The sequence below is a fragment of the Bos mutus genome, chromosome 22 (assembly GCF_027580195.1).
Source record: "Bos mutus isolate GX-2022 chromosome 22, NWIPB_WYAK_1.1, whole genome shotgun sequence".
NCBI lineage: Eukaryota > Metazoa > Chordata > Mammalia > Artiodactyla > Bovidae > Bos > Bos mutus.
Window position 1 is genome coordinate 9937556 of NC_091638.1, and position 21249 is coordinate 9958804.

General features: G+C 42.3%; 1 protein-coding gene across 16 annotated transcripts in view; it reads left to right on the plus strand.

Annotated features, from left to right (window-relative positions):
* ARPP21 (cAMP regulated phosphoprotein 21) overlaps window positions 1-21249 on the plus strand; it is a 162520-nt gene that overhangs the window by 122005 nt on the left and 19266 nt on the right. Inside the window, exon 20 of one of the 16 annotated variants that reach the window (XM_070359990.1) lies at window positions 12485-13689. The exons of the other annotated variants lie outside the window; for them this stretch is intronic. Coding sequence (XP_070216091.1) covers window positions 12485-12579 — 95 coding nt within the window. The 3' untranslated portion in view covers window positions 12580-13689. Of the gene's footprint in view, window positions 1-12484; window positions 13690-21249 lie in introns of those variants that run through there. 16 annotated transcript variants of the gene reach the window in all.

Consider the following 21249-nt stretch of genomic DNA (forward strand, 5'->3'; position numbering starts at 1 on the left):
TTATAGTTGTACATACTGGCAACAAACAAATGAATATTTAAAATTTAATTACAATAGTGTGGTGTGTGGCATAATTTTGATGGCAATAATGAATCATCCTGCTTCCAGCCTTGTAGGTCCGGCCCTGCCTTAGTCACCTGGGAACACCCAGGAGCACCCCAAACATCCCGAAATACCTTGCATAGTAACAACAGTTACAACATGCACTATTTCCCAGAACAGTTCTTGCACTTCTTGTTTCCTCTTCAATTAAAAAATAATAATAAATGAAATTAAATATAAAAGCATACGTCGTGGGGGAATGAAAGCCTTCAAATGTCTCTCTATCTATCTTTAAACTTCCACATCCCAGGACTATTTCATAACAGACTGTCGTTATTGGCTTTGCTATTCTCGCCCCAAACAGGGAGGGCTTCACAGAAATTTCAGAGTATTTCTCTACCTTCTGTCAAGCAGTCTTGTCTTTTTAATTTCCCATTGTTAAAATGATACAATTCAAGGAGCTCACACACTCTAGAGTTGGAGTCGACCTCGAGCATCTCTGGGATGTGTCACACAAAGGAGAAGGTTTCCTTGGCAACAAGAACCTATGGAAGCGTGCGCTCCCTACCTCCTTCCCTGGGGCCCCTTGGCGCCGCTGTTTGTCAGGCACAGAAACTTAAACTGGAGACAAGACTCCTTGCGCTCCTCCACATGTTTACCCATTGACCCCCGCTACCGATCACTTGCTCTCTCATCCCATTAATGAAAATAGTTCATCTGTGAATGGGAATTGTGTCATTATTTCCCTTAGCTGGTATTTTCTAGAAATGCAAGCAGAGAAAAGGAAATGGGGTTTTAAGGAGTTTGTGTGTATGTTTGGATGTGTGTGTGCCTATGTACATGAATGTGTTCATCCATGTACACTGAATTTAAATGACTGGTAACGCTTCCTTTTACATTTATTTTCGATTATGAATTTGCATAATAGGTTTTTTCTAAATTCTGGCAGGATATGATGGCATATTTGGTGACTGGTGTGAAAATTAATGTATTAATTTGGCAGAACTTATGACATACTAAGTATGCTTCTAAAAACATTCCATGAGCTCAAAATGCTTTTCTCCCTGTGTTAGAAATGGCAAGACAAATCCTGGCATGTGAATTTATATCAATAGGTAGATGAGTCTAGGAAGTCTGACTCCAGGGACATCATTCAGTAGGTATGGGAACCAGCTGATGCGATTTTCAGTCCTAAGCTCTCCTAAGGTCCCAGGAAGTCAATAATCCCATATCAGCCTACGTTCCAAACTCACCCTCTTCCTAAGGCACTCCATCCCTCTCCTCTGTGTTTTTCCTTCCTCAGAACAATGATAGAGAGTATGCACGTGTAACTGTTGATTTCTAAATTCTAGTGCTGCTGAGTTTGTCAGCTGTGGAAGGATATTTAGTGTGTTGTGGGCTTTGGCTTCTTTTTCCAGGTAATTGAACCACCTGTTCAGTTTGGAACTTCAGGAATGTAAGTGTTTGCCAAGAGATTTATTGTCTCTTATTCAGGAACAAGTATTTGGCACAAGTAGCAAAAAAAATAAGAGAATTAGTATCTGCCGTGTGTGTGTGTGTGTGTGTGTGCATGTTGTATGTGTTGAGTGTGTTGTATGTGTGTGTGTGTGTGTCTGTGTACCATAAAGAACTGGAATTTACTTCTCCCCTTTCTAGAGGCTGGAAGTGCAAGGTCAGGTTTTTGACAAGTTGGTTTCTTCTGAAGTCTCTCTCCTTGCAGAAATCTACCCGGTCTTTCTAAAGTGAAGGATTGAAAAAAAGATATTAAGTGCAGGGACTTCCCTGGCGATCTAGCGGTTAAGACTCTGTGCTCCCATTGCAAGGGGTGCAGGTTCAATCCCTGGTCCGGGAACTACGATCCTCCGTGCTGTGTGGTGCTGCCAAAATAAAACAAGAACATAGTAAGTGTAGAAAATGAGTGTGTTTTGACAAGGAGTTCTCATAACATTGTCAACAAGCACTAACACACAGGATCGTTTTTCCCATCACCGGCTAGAATTAACCAGAAAAAAACAGCAATCATGTGTGACTTCCCACTTGGAGCTACTCGAATGTTGCAGGAATACATTATACCTTCTGGAACTAGATGGCAAGTATTAAACATCACATTGTCCCTGTGCATATTTATAAATAGAGATTAAAAAGCCTGAGAGGATACGCTGGGGTTTATTCAAGAGGCTGTGAAACACAGAGTTAAAAAGACACCAAAAGCTTTCTTTTTCCTTTTCCCTTCTTTGTTGTTCTTGTATTTGTTGTTGGTTTGTAGTGACAGTAACTGACTATAAATGATGTGAATCAATAATGCCAGCTCGCAGCATCCCACGAGCTCTCTTCCTGTCCCAGCTCACACTGGTGGCCCCCAGGGTCCGCAGGACTGTCGGGAAGACCGGCTACTTGAATCCTGTACATTTGCCTGGTGGTGACGGCCAGCACTTGTACAAGACAACCGCCATCTGGCTCTTTCTGCTACATTTGCAGCAGAAGCCCCTGTTGGGTGGAGGGGATGTGAGAGGCTCCAGGCAAACCAGAACCTCTGTGAAATCACTGCAGATGGCTTTATTTTGGGAGCTAACAGGCATGCAAGTTGAAGCAGGAAGTAGAAAAATAAATCAGCTGGGAATTTGATGTCTCCTTCTCTTCAAGGGGCTTGAGATGAATTTCATTGATTTATTAGGATGCTATTATGTACCTAGAAAGATTCGGAAGCGTTGTGAAAGCAATTTGAAACTTTAAAGATTCTAAAGACCCCATCACGGAACTGGGGCTGTTAGATTCTTCTTCAGGAGAGGTGTTGATATGTTGGAGATTAGCCATTGGAAAAAGGCGCATTCATCATTCCTAAATCACTGTGTCTCAGGAGATGGTCCCTCTGCATTAGGATGGGGAGGGGAGCTTATCAAAAGTACAGATAACTGGTACCACCTCTCCCCCAGGAATACTCTCCTTTTGTAGAGAGGGTACGTTTCTTCAGTCTCTTCAAAAGCTTTTTTTGTTTTTTTTTAATTTTAACTAAGTGCAACTGATACTAATCAGACAGATCAGCTTTTGCAAAATGCATTCTCAAGCAATTAATAGGCCATTAATCTTTAAGAACAGTTGCCCTAAAGTTAATCTACATTGAGAATTCCTCTGATGTTTATTTCCTTCTGTACATTCTAAAGAATCCTCATGAACAGGAATACCATCGGGTTCAAGTTGGGGGAGATTTCCATCCATATCTTCCAAGATGTCTGCATTGTCAAGAATCCTGTCAGATGCAGCAAATGTGGGCTTTCTCTAGATTGAGGGATGTGTTCAGAGATGATTATTAAGATGAAGAGGTTAGAGTAAGCAAGGTGCGTGACAAAAGTGACCAGCGTTTTCTTTTTTTTGTTACTTTTTTTAACTGGAGTATAACTGATCTATAATGCTGAGTCAGCATGTCAGTCTCTGCTGTATGAGGAAGTGAATCAGCCTGTGGATCGTTCGTGTATGTTCAAAGTGAAAGTGTTAGTCGCTCAGTTGTGTCGCCCTTTGCAACCCCATAAACTATAGCCCACCAGACTCCTTTGTCCATGGAATTCTCCAGGAAAGAATACTGGAGTGGGTTGCCATGCCCTCCTCCAGAGGATCGTCCCAAGCCAGGTCTCTCGCGTTGCAGGCAGATTTTTTACCGCCTGAGCCTGATCAGCACTGGATTCGTGAAGGCTAAAGGGCTGGAGAAGGAAAGCATCCTTGACCTCTTACTGCCAGTGGAGACCAGCTGTGTCATTGTAAATCTCACGTAGCAGGCACACAATCAATATTTTTGAATGAACAAATGGCAGCATTTCCTAAAATGATAAGACCAAATGTTGGAAAAGATGGTTCTAAATGTCCAATTTAACCCTAATTTAAAGACCTGCATATTGTTTTGTGAAGTCTTAATTTAGTGTTGTATTGATGGCCAGAAGTTCAAAATCAGAATTGATCCCTGGAGCCAAATGAACTCGAAATCATTCCCAGGATTGCTCAGTTCTAGTGGGGAGGGGTCATTTCCCCTCTATCCCTCGAGGACTTTTTTCACTAAATGTTATGGATTCTTAGACCAGGTGCTCTGAAATTTTTTTTTTTTTTAATTTATTGGGGGTTTCTTTGAGTGTGTTTTTGTCTGCACTGGGTCTTCACTGCTGCTCGGACTTTTCTCCTTTGCAGCGAGTGGGGGTTACTGTCTAGTCAGAGAGTGTGGGCTTCTCCTTCCAGCGGCTTCTCTTCCTGCAGAGCATGGGCTCTGGGAGCACCGGCTTCAGCAGTCGCAGCTCCTGAGTGCTAGAGCACAAGCTTAATAGTTGCGACTCGCGGGCTTAGTGACTCCACAGAGTGTGGGATCTTCCTGGATCAGGGAGTGAACCTGTGTGCCCTGCAGTGGCAGGCAGATTCCTAACCAGTGCACCACCAGTGAAGTCCTGAAATCTTTCTGAAATAATCACTAGAGAAGTGAATCAGAGGCCTCAGTAGCTGACACAGAGACCCAAACACTTAGATGTGGGAGAAGAAAAATCTCAGGGCCACAGTTCTAAGATTAGTGGTGCTGTATGTCTTTTTTAAATGATTACACAGTTTGGGGTGAGGAAACCTATCAAAAGTTCTCTCATAGAATAAACTGACATACTTTTGTTGTATTAACCTGCTGGTGACTGTGATTAAGAATTCTTCCGCTTTCATCATTCCCACCCATCCCAACGGGGATCTTAGTGGGAGGTGGTCTGCTTGCCTAGCCTCAGGACAGCCCATCAGGGAGTCACCAACATAATGTGACTTGCAGTCCCGTGGAGGAAATCCTGCCTAGGACTGCATGTTCTGCATCTGATATCAGTGTTTAAAAGGCTTGATGGTGTTTAAAAGGCTTTGTAAGAAAAGCTATGACAGACCTAGATAGCATATTAAAAAGCAGTGATATCACTTTGCTGACAAAGGTCCATATTATCAAAGCTATGGTTTTTCCAGTAATCATGTACAGATATGAGAGTTGGACCATAAAGAAAACTGAGCAACAAAGAATTGATGCTTTTGAACTATGGTGCTTGAGAAGACTCTTGAGAGTTCCTTGGATAGCATGGAGACCAAACCAGTCCATCCTAAAGGAAATCAACCCTGAATATTCATTGGAAGGACTGGTGCTGAAGCTGAAGCTCCAGTACTTGGGCACCTGATGCAAAGAGCCAACTCATTGGAAAAGACCCTGATGCTGGGAAAGATTGAGGACAACAGGATGAAATGGTTGGATGGTATCATCAACTCAATGGATATGAGTTTGAGCAAACACCGGGAAATGGTGAAGGACAGGGAAGCCTGGTGTGCTGCTGTCCTTTGGGTCGCAGAGTCGGACAGGACTTGGCAACTGAACAGCAGCTTGTAGCGTCCACCTGCCTTTCAGTGGCATGCCTTGTGAAGAGCAAGGAGGCGGGTGTTGACTTCCTCCCCCATGTTTTCCTTCTGCGAAAGAAGAGAACTTTACCAAATGCCATGGAACCACATAGAAATCATCCAATATCAAAATGGCAACCCAGCAATTCTCTTTTGACAACCACAAGTCCTTTAGGGATCACCATAAAATCGAATGCATTTTTAAAAAATGTTATATATTTATTTATTCGGCTGCGTTGGGTCTTAGACTCGGCACTGGGGATATCATTGCATCATGAGGGATCTTCTGTTGCAGTGCACAGATTGAGCAGTTACATCATACGGGCTCAGTTGCTCCATAGCCTGTGAGAGCTTAGTTTCCTGACCAGGGATCGAACCCGTGTCCCCTGCATTGCAGGGCAGATGACTAACCCTTGGACCACCAGGGAAGTCCCTAATACGTTTGATAGAAGTGAATATAGTACATTGACCTTGAGTTTGAAGTTATAACTAACAATGCAGAGGCCTGCTGCTAAGTCGCTCCAGTCGTGTCCGACTCTGTGCGACCCCACAGATGGCAGCCCACCAGGCTCCCTCGTCCCTGGGATTCTCCAGGCAAGAACACTGGAGTGGGTTGCCATTTCCTTCTCCAATGCACGAAAGTGAAAAGTGAAAGTGAAGTCGCTCAGTCATGTCCGACTCTTTGCAACCCCATGGACTGCAGCCTACCAGCCTCCTCTGTCCATGGGATTTTCCAGGCAAGAGTACTGGAGTGGGGTGCCATTGCCTTCTCTGATGCAGAGGCCTAGGTAGGGGCAAACCCCCAGTCCCAGTATAGAAATTGTGTACTAAGGGGTATTATTTCAAAATTTTCCATCACTTTCTAATATTCATGGAAGCATTCAGAAATTGTTCTTCCACAGTAAAATTTTGTGAAATTGTTGTTCAAATAGGATCTTCAGAAGGGATTGATTTGCTAAGGATCACTAAAATAAAAAGGCGTATTTTCGGGGCTTCCCTGGTAGCTCAGTGGTAAAGAATCCACCCGCCAATGCAGGCAACACAGGTTCAATCCCTAGTCCGGGAAGATCCCACTTGCCATGGAGCAACTAAGCCTGTATGCCACAACTACGGAAGCCTGTATGCCCTAGAGCCCGTTCTCCACGAGAGACACTGCAGTGAGAAGCCCTCACACCACAGCACGGAATAGCCCCTGCGTGCCACAACTAGGGAAAAGCCCAGGAGCCAGGAAGACCCAGTGCTGCCAAAGACAAGTGAATAATTTTTTTTAAAAAAGGTACATTTTTAAAAGAAATTCACTTGCTTTAGGAAATTAAATGTTAGTGTCTATTCTGGTCCCGTGAAAGAATATGGTGAATGCTTTAACTTTTGTGGGTAAGCTAAAAAATATATATATATACTATATCTAGTATAGATATAGTTCAGCCCAGTGGCTTAGTTGTGTCTGACTCTTTGCGACCCCATGGACTGCAGCACGCCAGGCCTCCCTGTCCATCACCAACTCCCGGAGTTTGATGAAAAAGAATAGTGTGAGTCCTTCTTAGACATACTTGTCAAGAAAAATTAGAGCTGTCTTATATGCATACTTCTGCATGATAAATAAGAGCATTTTTAGACATGTTTATTTGTGATATGGTGGCTTTGATTTTAAAGGCTGATGGCTTGCACTAGAAATGTCACAGATGTAACCAGCATACAGTGGTGTGGCAACAGATTTAGCAGTTTCTGTCTCCATGGACTCTCATGTGTTGTCTCTCCGAGGGCTGATGTGTGCCCCCTTGGGTGTATTTGGATCTTCTCTTGCTTTCCTCCGTGCCCGTGGGGAGATAGCAATGTAGGACACAGTGTATAGAAGTCAGGAATTGATCTCAGAAAGTGTTACACCCTCATCCCGGACTCAGGTGACTCTCTCAAGCACAGTTTTCTTTGGTCACAAAAGAGATCAGGAGAAACTCAGAATTACTGGGTAAAAAAGAGACCTTAGATAATGTTGGGAGGGATGGGGCTTTAGTTTTCTGTTTGCATATAAATATATAATATACATATATATATTATATATGCATTTTTGTTTTCTAAATCTTTGTAGAGAAACAAATGTAAATCTACCACTTTTACAAAAGTGTTAATTTCTCTTGTTTGTATATGAAAGATCAGAATCCATATACATGTAAACATAGGTTTACACAATCAAGAGTGGATTTTTTTTTAAGTATTTTGAAGTTATGGCGAGGAGTTTTAACACTTGTTATTTCCAAAACCTCTTTGTTTGTCAGAATCTGAAGTGATTCTCTTTCTTCTGTTGGCTAAATACAAAGCCACAACATCAGGATTTAAATAATGAGACATACATTATTGTCTCATGTATGTACTATTGCTGAAGGGCAGGGAAAATTATGCTTAGGTTGGTTTTTTAAAAAAAAGACAGAAAATTATCCTTTTTAGCAGCTGATTTTAAATTCTGGATAGAAATTGTACAAAATAATTTCACTTTCCCACCTGACGAAATAGAATAGATTCACTCAACACAGCATTGTTCTTACCCTATCCCAAGACTGCACTTCTTTTTGCTGAGTTGTCTGTCAGAATGTCAAATTCTGAGCGGGATTGCTTCTGCCCCTTTTTTTTTTCCTTCTGCTCTGACTTGGGTTGAGAGAGTGATAACAGAGCTTGTGAGAGACATGTCTAAGACTGATTCTGAGTGATAGCTAAGAAGCTTAGCTAAGAAGAAAAAGCATGAGGTTTAGTACAGAAACATGGTAACAAGTAGTTAACTGGGTTCCCTCTTTTGCCCTGCTTCCTTCCTTTTATTCCCTAAGTGAAGCATCGGCGCACTGAAAATCAATCACCCATCCTTCTTGTCAGCTGGGATGCAATTTTGCATGCTTTCTTGCCAAGGAACAAAGCTCAGCCATTCCAAGAAACAAAGAGGTGACATGAGAATGCAAATGCAAGTAAAGTGCTTTCAGTACTTATTCAATTAATCGAGTGTAAGTAGTTTCCTCCTACTGAGATCAAAAATGAGAAAGATGGCAAAGATAAAAATTAGTCCTTTAAAACAGATCAGCCTCCATAATTATGACGCAGAAGTCATTTGTCCTATATAATGGAATGGTTAGAAATAAGAACTGAGAAGTTAGATGACCTGGCTTCACACAGCCTTTATAGCTGTGTGACCTTAGTGAGGACTTAACCATTCTACCTCGGTGTTCTCATCTGCAAAGTGAAGGGAATCCCAGCACTGGCTCAACCGTGGTTAATGCAATAATGAGAGGAGATGGCTGAGATTGTGGGGACTAAGTGCCTGATACCCAGATCACAGTGACTGATGAGTCATGTCACTCTGGGGCCCTCACTGAGCCTGTGGAAGAAACGGGCTCTGATTCTGAAGACTTTCTATGCTCAGGTACCTCTTTTCTGTGAAGGGGGACTATCTAAGATCCAGTGCGGTGAAATCTTCTACCAAGTGATCATCCATTAGGGGTTTAACTTTCTAGATTTCAAATGTGGGTCATATATATAGCTGGAGTCATGTTTCTCTTCTTCAAAGAGGAAACTGGGTGTTTGGGTACATGGCTCTGCCAAGTTTCATTCTGGAACCAATTGGTAACCAGTTATAGTTTTAAGGGCACACATGCCTAAGCTAATATTGGATACAGTGTGGGGATCCCAGTCTCTCTACTGATAAAAAACAAGAGAAGCTTTGTTACTAAAAAACCCTGCCATGAAATAAAACAGTGAGGCCCTAATTTGTTTCCTTGCCTACCATGGATGCCACTGCATGTGAGGGATTACCATGGAAAACACATTCTTGCTGTAATTTGGAGCCTTTAGGCATTTGATGTGCCAGTTGCCTTCAGTTGGATCTCGTCTGTAATTCATCACTGGAGTGTCCTACCCAGCTCAAATGTGCCCTTTGTGGGCAGAGGCAAAGCTAATATACTTTCCAAGTGTATGTGAATTGCTTCAATAAATCAAAGCTGCCACTGTAAGCAGCTTTATCATTTGCCAGAACAATAAGTTATCTTCATGCTTTAGAGATGCAGTGCTCTCTGAGACTTTTATTTGTGTAAATCGTAATGCATCATAAACCCATTTCCAAAAATGAAATTGGGAAGCTCTCTCTCTCTCTCTCTCTCTCTATATATATATATATATATATACACACACACACTTTTTGTTAAGGTGCAAGGAAATATTACAAGGAACTTGTGGAGGCTCACCAAGAAATAATATTTTTTTATTCTGCTTATTTTGTAGTAGCATTTCTTTATTATTACTATAATGATGTGAGCATTAAATGCTTGCAGTTGGGGTTAAATGTCATTTAGCTCTTTACTGCTCCAGTGTCTCAGTGAAACCAGTCCACAGAGAAACAGGACTGAGCACACACAGTTCCGGCTGGGTCTGCCAGGCACAAGTTGGAGAAACCTGATGTTTCATAAATATCCATTTCTGTTGATGACTCTATTGGCAGCCATTCCAGTAAATCAGGCTCCAGAATCAGATTTTTGGTGATCTCAGGGACTGACTTCTAATTTCCTCTTCATTTCACAAGGACCAAACCCGAATTCAAACCTGACTTGAACCCATTAGACTCCTGAGAGGGAAATGGATTACATAACAATATTATATCTGAAGTTCCCAATGAGGAAAACATAACCTAATTTTAACACTATTTCAGGACTCTAATCAGCATGATGGACAATAAAATGTGTTCTTTTTTATTGGCTTGACTGCATAACTGCTAAATATTTATAAACTAATTTGCCATCACTTCTTCCGTGATAAGAAAATACTTTTGTTCATAATTGCCTCAATAGCTCACTCCAAGCAGAGAAAACAATGTTTGTAAAGAAGCCAGGTTTCATAATTAGAAACTAATTTATTTGTTTCAAAGCCAAGTGTTTTCCCATGCATATTACAATATTTGAATTAGCTTTAGTTCTTCCTGTCTTTATTATCAAGAGGGGGCTTTTATGTCCTGCTATGGAATCTTAGATTTTTCCATCCATCTCTTGAAGTTTACAGTGCTGTTTATTTTTATATCAAACTGCCCAGTAGCTATGGTTAAGAACATCACAAACCCTTCCTTTTTGCCTGATTATAGGATCTTTTAAGTCCATGTTTTCCAAACACTCAGTAGTAGCAGTCACATCCTACCCCTTAAATAAAACTCCATGCCTAGCAGTTTTTTTAATTTATTTATTTGACCGCACTGGGTCATAGCTGTGGCATTCAGGATCGTTTTTTTTCCTATTTGTGGCACTCGAGATCTTTTTAGCTGTGACATGTGAACTCTTAGTTGCGGCACATGGGATCCTAGTTCTCTGACCAGGGGTCGAACCTGGGCCACTTGCATTGGGAGCTCAGGGTCTTAGCCACTGAACTGCCAGGGAAGTCCCTGCTTACCAGTTCTTAAACATCAGTGTTCAAGTCAGCATGGGCTCCCCTATCATCTACAGGTTACTCGGGATGCATCCCAAGACTTCTGTCTTCTCATGACTTTTCCATTCACTTACATGGTTTCTGACTCCACCAGCCACCTCCTTGCCTTTCTGATGCCTAACCGAGGCAAACCCAGCCCAGCTCCAGGCTCACACCCTGCTGGGTGCCATTCATTCCTATGGGGAGGGGTGGGGCTGGGCATAAAGGATGGGGAGGATGGAGGTGGAGCTGAGGTTTAGGTACTCCACTGCTTTAAGTAGGTAGAATCTTGCCCCTCTCCTTTGTATTTCTTCTTTTTCCCCAGGCCCTCACCCCATGGCCTTCTCTCTTTGAATCCATGGAAGGAATTGCCTGTTCTAGGGAACAGGCAATTAGCTGGCCAACTCTGCTCCCAACAGTTTAAGTGGAAAGAAAACAGTCATTTTTGGAAGATTTGCTCATTTTCACTGCATATGGGACAGTGCCTAACACTGAGATTTTAATTACTCCTCTTCCAGAAAACCGTATCTTTAAGGGACTATCACTATTTCATAAATACCCATTTAAAAAGGAAAAACCACTGAGAGTTGGTATGTTTAGTATCATTCATTTTATTAGCAACTTGTCTTTGAAAGAAAAGATCCATCTAGTAAAGAAATAGCCAGCTGTCATGGATGATTGTTGGTAAAAAAAAAAAAAATTAATTTTTTTTTTTATTTGGACCAATTTTAAAATCTATGTTGAATTTGGTACAATACTGCTTCTCTTTTATGTTTTGGGTTTTTGGCCATGAGGCATGTGAGATCTTGGCTCCCCACCCAGGAATCAAACTTGCACCCTCTGCATTGGAAGGCATGTCTTAACCACTGAACCGCCATGAAAGTGCCGACTGTTTGAAAATTTAATTGGCAACATTTCTATATAAAATCCCATTCACAAATTTGCTTTCTAAAAAAATTCCACTTGTGCATGTTGAGTTTCACATTTTTTCAAATGCTTAATTGAGCATGACTCAGTCTCATTTATCTATCTTTCCACTGAAGGGCCACCTGCATCCTTTTCTAAATTATTACAATATTACAGTATTATTACTATAATTATTTTATCATTATGATGCTTACAATTTATTATCATATTGCCATTGTGTTCTTTATGTAGACATGATAATTTTCAGTATCCTGAGTTCACTGCACAGGCATAGTTTACTAAATTAGGAATGTTATGAAAATGAAAAAGGGCTAGAATAAATGAAATTCTCCTTTGGTGTGTCAGCCTGTGTTAAGCCCGGATGGAAGGTCAAGGGAAAGATTATTGAGAATCCATGAAGAAATAATGCATTCTTTGTCTTTCTCTCTCTCCCTCCGTCCCCCTTCCTCCTCCTCCATCTCTCTCTTGCACACACAGTGAGTTCTATATTATATATCTGTATCTTCAAAGAGTAAAAATTAGCTCAGGCTGAGAAAATAAAAATCTGCACAGTCATTCATCAGGCTGGAATAACAGACACAGAAAACAGTAGGGGCCACATTAACTGGAAATGTGTCTTCTAAGGACAGGGAGCTGTAAAGTCACAGTAACCCCCTTTCTTGAGTGACTGCTACCCGCTTATTCACTGGGAAACTTGTCCTCTTAGATTACAGACAGTGTGAAGTTACATCAGTGAAGAATAAAACTTGCCACTCCCGCCCAGGACGCTTGAGTCCCTGTGACACAGAGAAGCAGCCTTGATTGACAGCCCACGTGCAGGGGTTCAGACACATCCTTCCGGACACAACATTCCGCGTCTATCCTAACTCTGTGCTTAAGACAAAGGAAACGGGACCCCGGGTGCGTTGTGCTGTGCAGGCACGGATGTTAACTCCTTGACACAGCCCACTTTGCTTTAAGCCTGTTAAAACTCTGCTTCCCTTTACTGCTATCTAAATTCCCTAGGATACCTGTATTTTCCTCTCTCCATTGTTGCTAAGACACTCTCGAGTTCCTCTGCTCTGTGGCCTCCCTCATAGCCAGTAATAATTTGTCAGATTACAGTTTTTTCCCCTGGTAGTTTTAGGATGATTGTGCTAAAACAGTCTCTATCCATCCACCCAGACCCCTTTGATGATAATTTGGGGCCAACTTTCTTTGCTGCCTGCCTAGAAAATATACATTCCAGTAGCCAGAGCCAGGCTACTTCGTCAAGAAGCAGGAATGGCAGTTGACATGGAGACAGCAGGGGAGTCAGAGGCATTGCTTAGAAAAGCAGGTGGTAATTTGATTTGAAAACTCACAGAAGTTTCCCCCAACCACAAAAATAACAATCCCACAACCCCACTAGAGTGTGGGACTAGGAGCTTTCACAATTCAGGGGACTCGGTCCCTAAATCTGCTGTGTTGTCACAGTTCACGGAACCCATTGCATCATGCAAATATCAAGGCAACTGGTGTGCTTAGTCACTCAGTCATGTCTGACTCTTTGTGACCCTTTGGACAATTGTCCGCCAGGCTTCTCTGTCCATGGGATTTCCCAGGCAAGAATACTAGTTCAGTTTCAGTTCAGTCGCTCAGTCGTGTCCGACTCTTTGCGACCCCATGAATCGCAGCACGCCAGGCCTCCCTGTCCATCACCAACTCCCGGAGTTCACTCAGACTCACGTCCATCGAGTCAGTGATGCCATCCAGCCATCTCATCCTCTGTCATCCCCTTCTCCTCCTGCCCTCAATCCCTCCCAGGATCAGAGTCTTTTCCGATGAGCCAACTCTGCATGAGGTGGCCAAAGTACTGGAGTTTCAGCTTTAGCATCATTCCTTCCAAAGAAATCCCAGGGCTGATCTCCTTCAAAATGGACTGGTTGGATCTCCTTGCAGTCCAAGGGACTCTCAAGAGTCTTCTCCAACACCACAGTTCAAAAGCATCAATTCTTCGGTGCTCAGCTTTCTTCACAGTCCAACTCTCACATCCATACATGACCACTGGAAAAACCATAGCCTTGACTAGACGGACCTTTGTTGGCAAAGTAATATCTCTGCTTTTGAATATGCTATCTAGGTTGGTCATAACTTTCCTTCCAAGGAGTAAGCGTCTTTTAATTTCATGGCTGCAATCACCATCTGCAGTGATTTTGGAGCCCAAAAAACTAAAGTCTGACACTGTTTCCACTGTTTCCCCATCTATTTCCCATGAAGTGATGGGACTGGATGCCATGATCTTCGTTTTCTGAATGTTGAGCTTTAAGCCAACTTTTTCACTCTCCTTTTTCACTTTCATCAAGAGGCTTTTGAGTTCCTCTTCACTTTCTGCCATAATGGTGGTGTCATCTGCATATCTGAGGTTATTGACATTTCTCCCGGCAATCTTGATTCCAGCTTGTGTTTCTTCCAGTCCAGCGTTTCTCATGATGTACTCTGCATATAAGTTAAATAAGCAGGGTGACAATATACAGCCTTGACGTACTCCTTTTCCTATTTGGAACCAGTCTGTTGTTCCATGTCCAGTTCTAATTGTTGCTTCCTGACCTGCATACAGATTTCTCAAGAGGCAGGTCAGGTGGTCTGGTATTCCTATCTCTTTCAGAATTTCCCACAGTTTATTGTGATCCACACAGTCAAAGGCTTTGGCATAGTCAATAAAGCAGAAATAGATGTTACTAGAGTGAGTTGCTATTTCCTTCTCTAGGGGATCTTCCTGACCCAGGGATTGAACCTGCGTCTCTTGTGTCTCCTGCATTGCAGGCAGATTCTTTACCCAGTGAGCCATCAGGGAAGCCCTAGAAAGCTGCTCAACTGCAGCATCTGTTGACTGCAAAATGCTCATTGGAAATGATTTCTTTTTTGTTGTCTCTGGGACTAAAACAAACTTGTTTTTATTATTATTATTTATATAATTTGGGGCTGGGCTCCGTCTTCCTTGCTGTGCATGGGCTTTTCCTCGTTGCAACACATGAGCTTCCGACTGTGCTGGCTTCTCTTGTTACTGAGCACAGGCTCTAGGGCACGTGGCCTCAGTAGCTATGCGCATGGAGTTAGTCGCCCCATGGCATCTGGGAGCTTCCTGGACCAGGGATAGAACCCATGTTCCCTGCATTGGCAGGCGGATTCTTAACCACTGAACCACCTCCAAACCTGGTTTGGGAAGCCCTCCAAACCTGCTTTATGTGATGTTCTTCCCAGCGAGGCCCCCAGTTGGGCTTCTAATTTTCTTAAAGAAGGAACATAGTTAGTCCTTTGGATGTCTCCAGGCACTCCTTTTACTTGTTTCTTTTCACCCACTTGGTGTAGGAAAGCGGCTGGGTGTTACCAACTGTAGTGTCTTGAAGGGTGGACGTTAGTACGGTGAGTAAACCGGTGGAGCGTTCTGAGTCTCGGCTACCTCTGCGGCTGGAACGGGAGCCTTCATCTGCATGCTTTGGGACAGAGCATTAGGAAAGAGCTTGTGGGCGTTCTGACCACAAACAGCACTTACTGTTTGTGGTGAAGCAGTTCCTGCCATGCTTTAAGAAGACGCTTGAAGAATGGCCTGGCCTACAGAAGGGTGAACATATTTGATTGTGAGTTTTCCCAGGTAGGAAGTGACTTTGCCTAACTTCTCTCGATACCATAACTGCTGAGCATCATTTTCGAGCCTGGGAGATAGCCTACAGAAAAACTAAACAAAATGTTAAAATCACCCACAGCAGCCTGCTGTCTTCCTTGCCATGACGCTTTATACCCTGATAGTCGGTCTATGTCAGTCACGTGATTTACAGCGCGGAGGTTATTCATTGCTGTAGTGAATCGTTTTGGTCAGCAAATGGTTATTTGGTGTGGCAACCAGAATTAATTAATTGTCAGTAAAGACACTGGATTTTCAAAGGAGAAGGTCAGTCAATGTTGGCAAAACATGAAAGTCCTGGATTGTTGGAGCTGGAGGAATCGTCCAGCTCTCTCATTTGTCACCAAAGACACTGGGGTGTGATGAGTTACGTGCTCAGCCCAGAGCCCCAGACAGCATCCATCTATGTGCGACCTGAGGTTCCACTGGGAGAGAACTTGTGCTGGAAACTGCCTGTTCCTCGGAGCTAGAGGCACACTTAGCCAGACAGGAGGTCAGATGACTAGGACCATAGTCCTTCCCAGCAGGACAAAAAAATTCAGTCTCCTTGCCCAAGTGCATGTTGGTGTCCATTACCTGTTTTTCTTATTGGCTTCTAGATTCTGCTCTTTAGAAATAAGACATCTGTAATGCTGTTTTATCTATCAAGTTTCATTCAGCAATAACAATATATTTATTAAGCCTCTGCTATGTGCAGGAATTGTAACTGCATGGAGGGTATGGGATAAGCACAGCGGGAACCATGTAGCAAAGGTTAAGAATAACATAGAAACAGTCTCTTAAGAGGACTTAGTCAAAAGAGAGAAAAGCGACTCACAATAAGCACGGAGTCACATACATTAGCAAAATAATTTTTTAAGACCTTTTGAACTATTTTCAAGTCAAGAGGGTTTTTTTCATGTTTATTTTTCTCCCCCCAAAATGTTGATATAAACCGACTGAACACACTAACCTCAACAGAGTCTGTGAAAACCCAATTTACATTTGGCAAAAAAAAAATGGGGTCGGGGGACAAATCTAGTATCAGATTTAGTTCAGATTCGATACTGTCTTTTGAAGCAGCAAATGTAGCTGGTCTCTGAAGCCATCACAGAGTTCTAATTTTGGTTGCAGCTGGTTACTGCAGCCAATGAGAGAGGTAACCTTTGATGAATTTGGCAAGTTGAATTTGAAGCATTTGGGAGCATGTGTTGAAGGATCCAGTATCCTTATCAGCTATTCTTGGAAGCAGGATAAAAAGAAAGCATATTTAAATAGGAAACATCAAAGCAACTATACTCCAATCAAATTTTGTTTAAAAACAGGAACTCTTGGTGGTGATGGATATGTTCATGATCGTGGTGATGATTTTCAGCCTTATTTAATAAAATTCTTATAAAGCCTACAATATTTTATAAATGTCAAATTTCATCTCCTTAAAATATAAATATATGCAGTTTATTGCAATTTATACCATACCTACCTCAATAAAATTTTTAAAAAGTGAAAAATAAAAATAGGAAACATCTTGCTGCTGCTGCTGCTAAGTCGCTTCAGTCGTGTCCGACTCTGTGCGACCCCAGAGATGGCAGCCCACCAGGCTCCCCGTCCCTGGGATTCTCCAGGCAAGAACACGGGAGTGGGTTGCCATTTCCTTCTCTAATGCATGAAAGTGAAAAGTGAAAGTGAAGTCACTCAGTCGTGTCCGACTCCTAGCGACCCCATGGACTGCAGCCCACCAGGCCCCTCTGTCCATGGGATTTTCCAGGCAAGAGTACTGGAGTGGGTTGCCATTGCCTTCTCCAGGAAACATCGTGCAGAGTTTCAAAAGTATGTGACAAAATACCTACTCAGTTGTCCTCCATAAAGCAATCCTGTTTAAATATTTGAATGTTAGAAGAGATCTTAGATCCAGTTTAGCTCTGGACCCTAGCCTGTCAGGCTTTGCTGGTGGCTTAGTTGGTAAAGAGTCAGCCTGCAATGCAGGAGACCCAGGTTCAATCCTTTAATCATGAAGATCCCCTGAAGAAGGAAATGGCAACCCACTCCAGTATTCTTGCCTGGGAAATCCCATGGCCAGAGGAGCCTAGAAGGCTACAGTCCACGGGGTTGCCAAAGAGTCGGACATGACTTAACCACCAAACCACCACCACCACCATCTAGCTTGTCAGTCATATTCATGGTGAGGAACCCAAGGCCAAGGGTGGTTACATCACTTGCTCAGAGCCATACAGTGGAGTAAAAGTCATGAGCTGAAGTTCAGGTTTCCGTACAACGGGTCAGTGATCAGCACAGCCAACCTTGTTTCAGAGATCAGGGTGTTTCCTGCATCCAGATGTGAGGCCATGGCTTCTTGGGTGGACCTCACAGTCTGACTCCTCCTCCCACTTAGATCTTGTCTTTCTCAGAGCCAAGCTGTTTTCTCTCCAGTCCAGTAGATTCACCTCTACAGTACATAATCCTCCTCTCTTTTTATTCCACTTTATTTTGGGCAATCATCTGTGTGGTGATCAGAGATTTCTTAGTTGCAGATAAATTAAAGGGCGTCGGATGTTTGCGAACAGCTACCCAGGCTTCGGCTGGGTTAATGCATTGATTTCAGCCCCGCAGCACAGGGTGTCGGCCAGAGGCTGGCTCAGCTGCTCTGCTCTAGAAGGGCGCTTCTGTAACGGAACCTCGCATTAGATTACAATTATTTTTGCCTATAGCCAGCTGTTCCCCACAGATATTTTACTTTTTATGGAAGTGAGATAAAAGGGATTTTGTATTTTAAAAGATAGCTTTCTGAGGCATATCTTCAGCTTAAGCATTGAGTTTCTTTTTATTCATGGAACTTGAAGCTGTGTCTTGAAAAATGAGTAGAAGATATATCATCTCCAGGATAAATCATGTTATTAGTGTGTGATGCCTTTTGGGGTGAACCCTGGGGGCAGGGTACACTCTTGGCCACAAGTGAATTTCCAACTTCAAATCATTTTTTGAGTTATAAATTAAAGCAACTTGAGTATATTCTCTCTATATGCCGGACAGTGTGCTTAGGGGTGTATTATCAACTTAATCCTCACCTCAGTCCTGTAAGATTGATGTTGTCAATTGAATCACCTCCTCCATTTCACAGATGATGGAAATAGAGACTTGGTAAGTGGAAGTAACTGCCCTAGGAGATGCAAGGAGTCTGAATCCCAGCCCTGGGTCTTTACTGTAATATATACGGCCTCTTGTGATTTGACAGTTGTGCCTACAAAATAGAACGGTAATCATCTTTGCTTTCTCCCAAAGAAGTGTTTTCCGTCGCCTTAGGATGAGGTGTTTGTATCTGCTGAGACATCATTAGGTGTGTAGGCCCAGGTATTAGATATCAAATAGTGGTTCTTTCACACCTAGGGAAAGCACTTGTAATCATCTATTTTTAAACTGCTCAGCTATGTCCTTCATCATGATCTTGTTAATAATGCCAGGCCGCTTAGGAGTTATCAGTCATGAAATTTCATCATAGAAGCTTTCCAGGGTCTCTCACCTGCTGAAACACCAACTTTGCTTAATTAAAAATTTAGTCTCCAAAGAAACAGCTCTATGTGTTTTTTAGTCAGTTAATAATGAAACTAATTATCATGGTTGGCTGCAGCTTTGGCTCCAGCTATTTAAATATGGGCATTTGTAGGCTTGTGTTCCCTGGCAGCGTCAGGAAGGCACACTGTTAGCTAAGCAGATGTGTTTTGGGGAGGGTCTGCCCACTCCATTTCGGTTTAACCCTTTTGGAGGACAGTATCTGTGTCCAGCGTCTGCTGGGAGACAGAGCATTTGGTCTCCAGAAGCCTATCAGCTCAGCAGGGTGTTTTTATTTTAATGTCGCTGAGGTAGGATAGAGAATGCCCCACCCAAAATGTACTTAGCAATTTAATAACAGGTTAGAAAGGATTTCCCTAAGGGCAAGCAACTTAAAAAAAAAAAAAATACATGGCTGGAAATATTACTAAATGAGAAACATTTTATTTTTTTTAATTTTATTGAAGTATTGTTGATTTTCAGTGTTGTGTTCATTTTTGCTATATAGCAGAGTGATTCAGTTATACATATTCTTTTCCACTGGGGTTTATCCAGGATATTGAAAATATTATAGTTTTTGAATAATTGAATATATTATAATAATATAACTATATATTATAGTTGCCTGTACGACACAGTAGGACCTTACTGTAGTATGCATCCTGTACACTAGTTTGCATCTCCTAATCGCACACTCCCAGTCCACCCCATCCCCACCCCTCTCCCTCCGCAACCACAAGTCTGTTCTGTCTGTGAGTCTGTTTCTGTCTCACAGGTTCATTTGCATCATAGACTCCACATGTATGTGACATCATATGGCAGTTGTCTTTCTGACTTACTTTGCTTAGTATGATATTCTATAGGGCCATCCATGTTGCCACAAACGGCATCATTTCATTCTTTTTCTGGCTGAGTTATATTCTATTGTATATATGTACCACATCTTCTTTATCCACTCACCTGTCGATGGACATTTAGGTTTCCACGTCTTGGCTATTGTGACAGTGGTGCTGTGAATATAGGGGTGCGTGTATCTTTTCAAATTATAGTGTCATCTGGGTATATGTAAGTGGCATTGCTGGGCCGTATGGCAACTCCATGCTGAGGTTCTGAGGACCCTCCATACTATTTTCCATAGTGACCGCACCAATTCACATTCCCACCAACACAGTAGGAGGGAGGAGCATTCTCCTTCTCTTGTAGTCTCTCTTGGATCAGTCAGAGATGCCTGAACTTGTCTTAGTGACGTTAAATTGTTCTTTATCAATGCAGATTTCTTCCTTGTGAATTCCTCAAGCCCTCTCTCCCTCTCTTTTTTAATATTTAGGGTCTTGCTGGAAGAATGTGATGGGAACTGACTCATTTGAATCTTGTCATATCTGAATGGTAAAGAATGAGGGCTGCTCATCTTTGGCCACTAGATCTGGAGTTAGTCTTTTTATTGCCATGCTCTGAGGCATGCAGGTGGGGTCTTAGTTCCCAGTCCAGGGATCCAACCCACGCCCCCTGCAGTGGAAGCACAGTGTCTTCACCATGGACAGCGAGGGAAGTCCCTAGATCAGGAGTTTTAAATTCTGGACTGGGCTTTTGGAGTTCCTGAAATCAGCTAAATTTTACAGTATTTTTTTTCTTTATGTGCCAGGGTAAAACTGATCCGAAGGAAAAAAAAAAAAAGGTTCAGAGACATTTCATTAAATTTTCAGTGTGATTCACGATCCTCAGTAACTCTTAAATGTCAGTGTCCTTGATCAATAACGCTTCCGGGGTGCCTATTGTTTCTGCTGCCTCCCTTTCAAAGGTTAGTGAGGAAATGAAGCAGCAGTTCCCAAACTGGACATCAGGGCTTCTGGAAGTTCCTGCTGTTAAAAACAGTAAGTATGTCAATTTGAAAAAGATTAATACATCAAATCATTACAAGCATTCCCCCATCCCCACCCTCTCCACCAAGAAAGGAATTTAGCAGATGCACTCTGAGTGGGAGGCTCTTAGGAGAGATTAGATAAGAGAGCTGCCATGACTCAGTCACTCATGCTTCTTGGCACTGTTTTGAACCCAGTTATCTGCCAAATTGATGTAAATAGTTTCAGTCTGAATCTATCCATTGTTTGGCTTATATGCATAACTAGAACAGAGGAAATAGCCAATGTTGCAATCCAAGATATGAGGAGCTCAAAAAGAGTGACATTTCTCTAAATTCACACCAATAAAAATCTTCCTAAAAATGTATACTTATGTGTACAGTTACATATATGCATATACATACATATGCAGACACACATGTATATGTATATATGTGTGTAAAT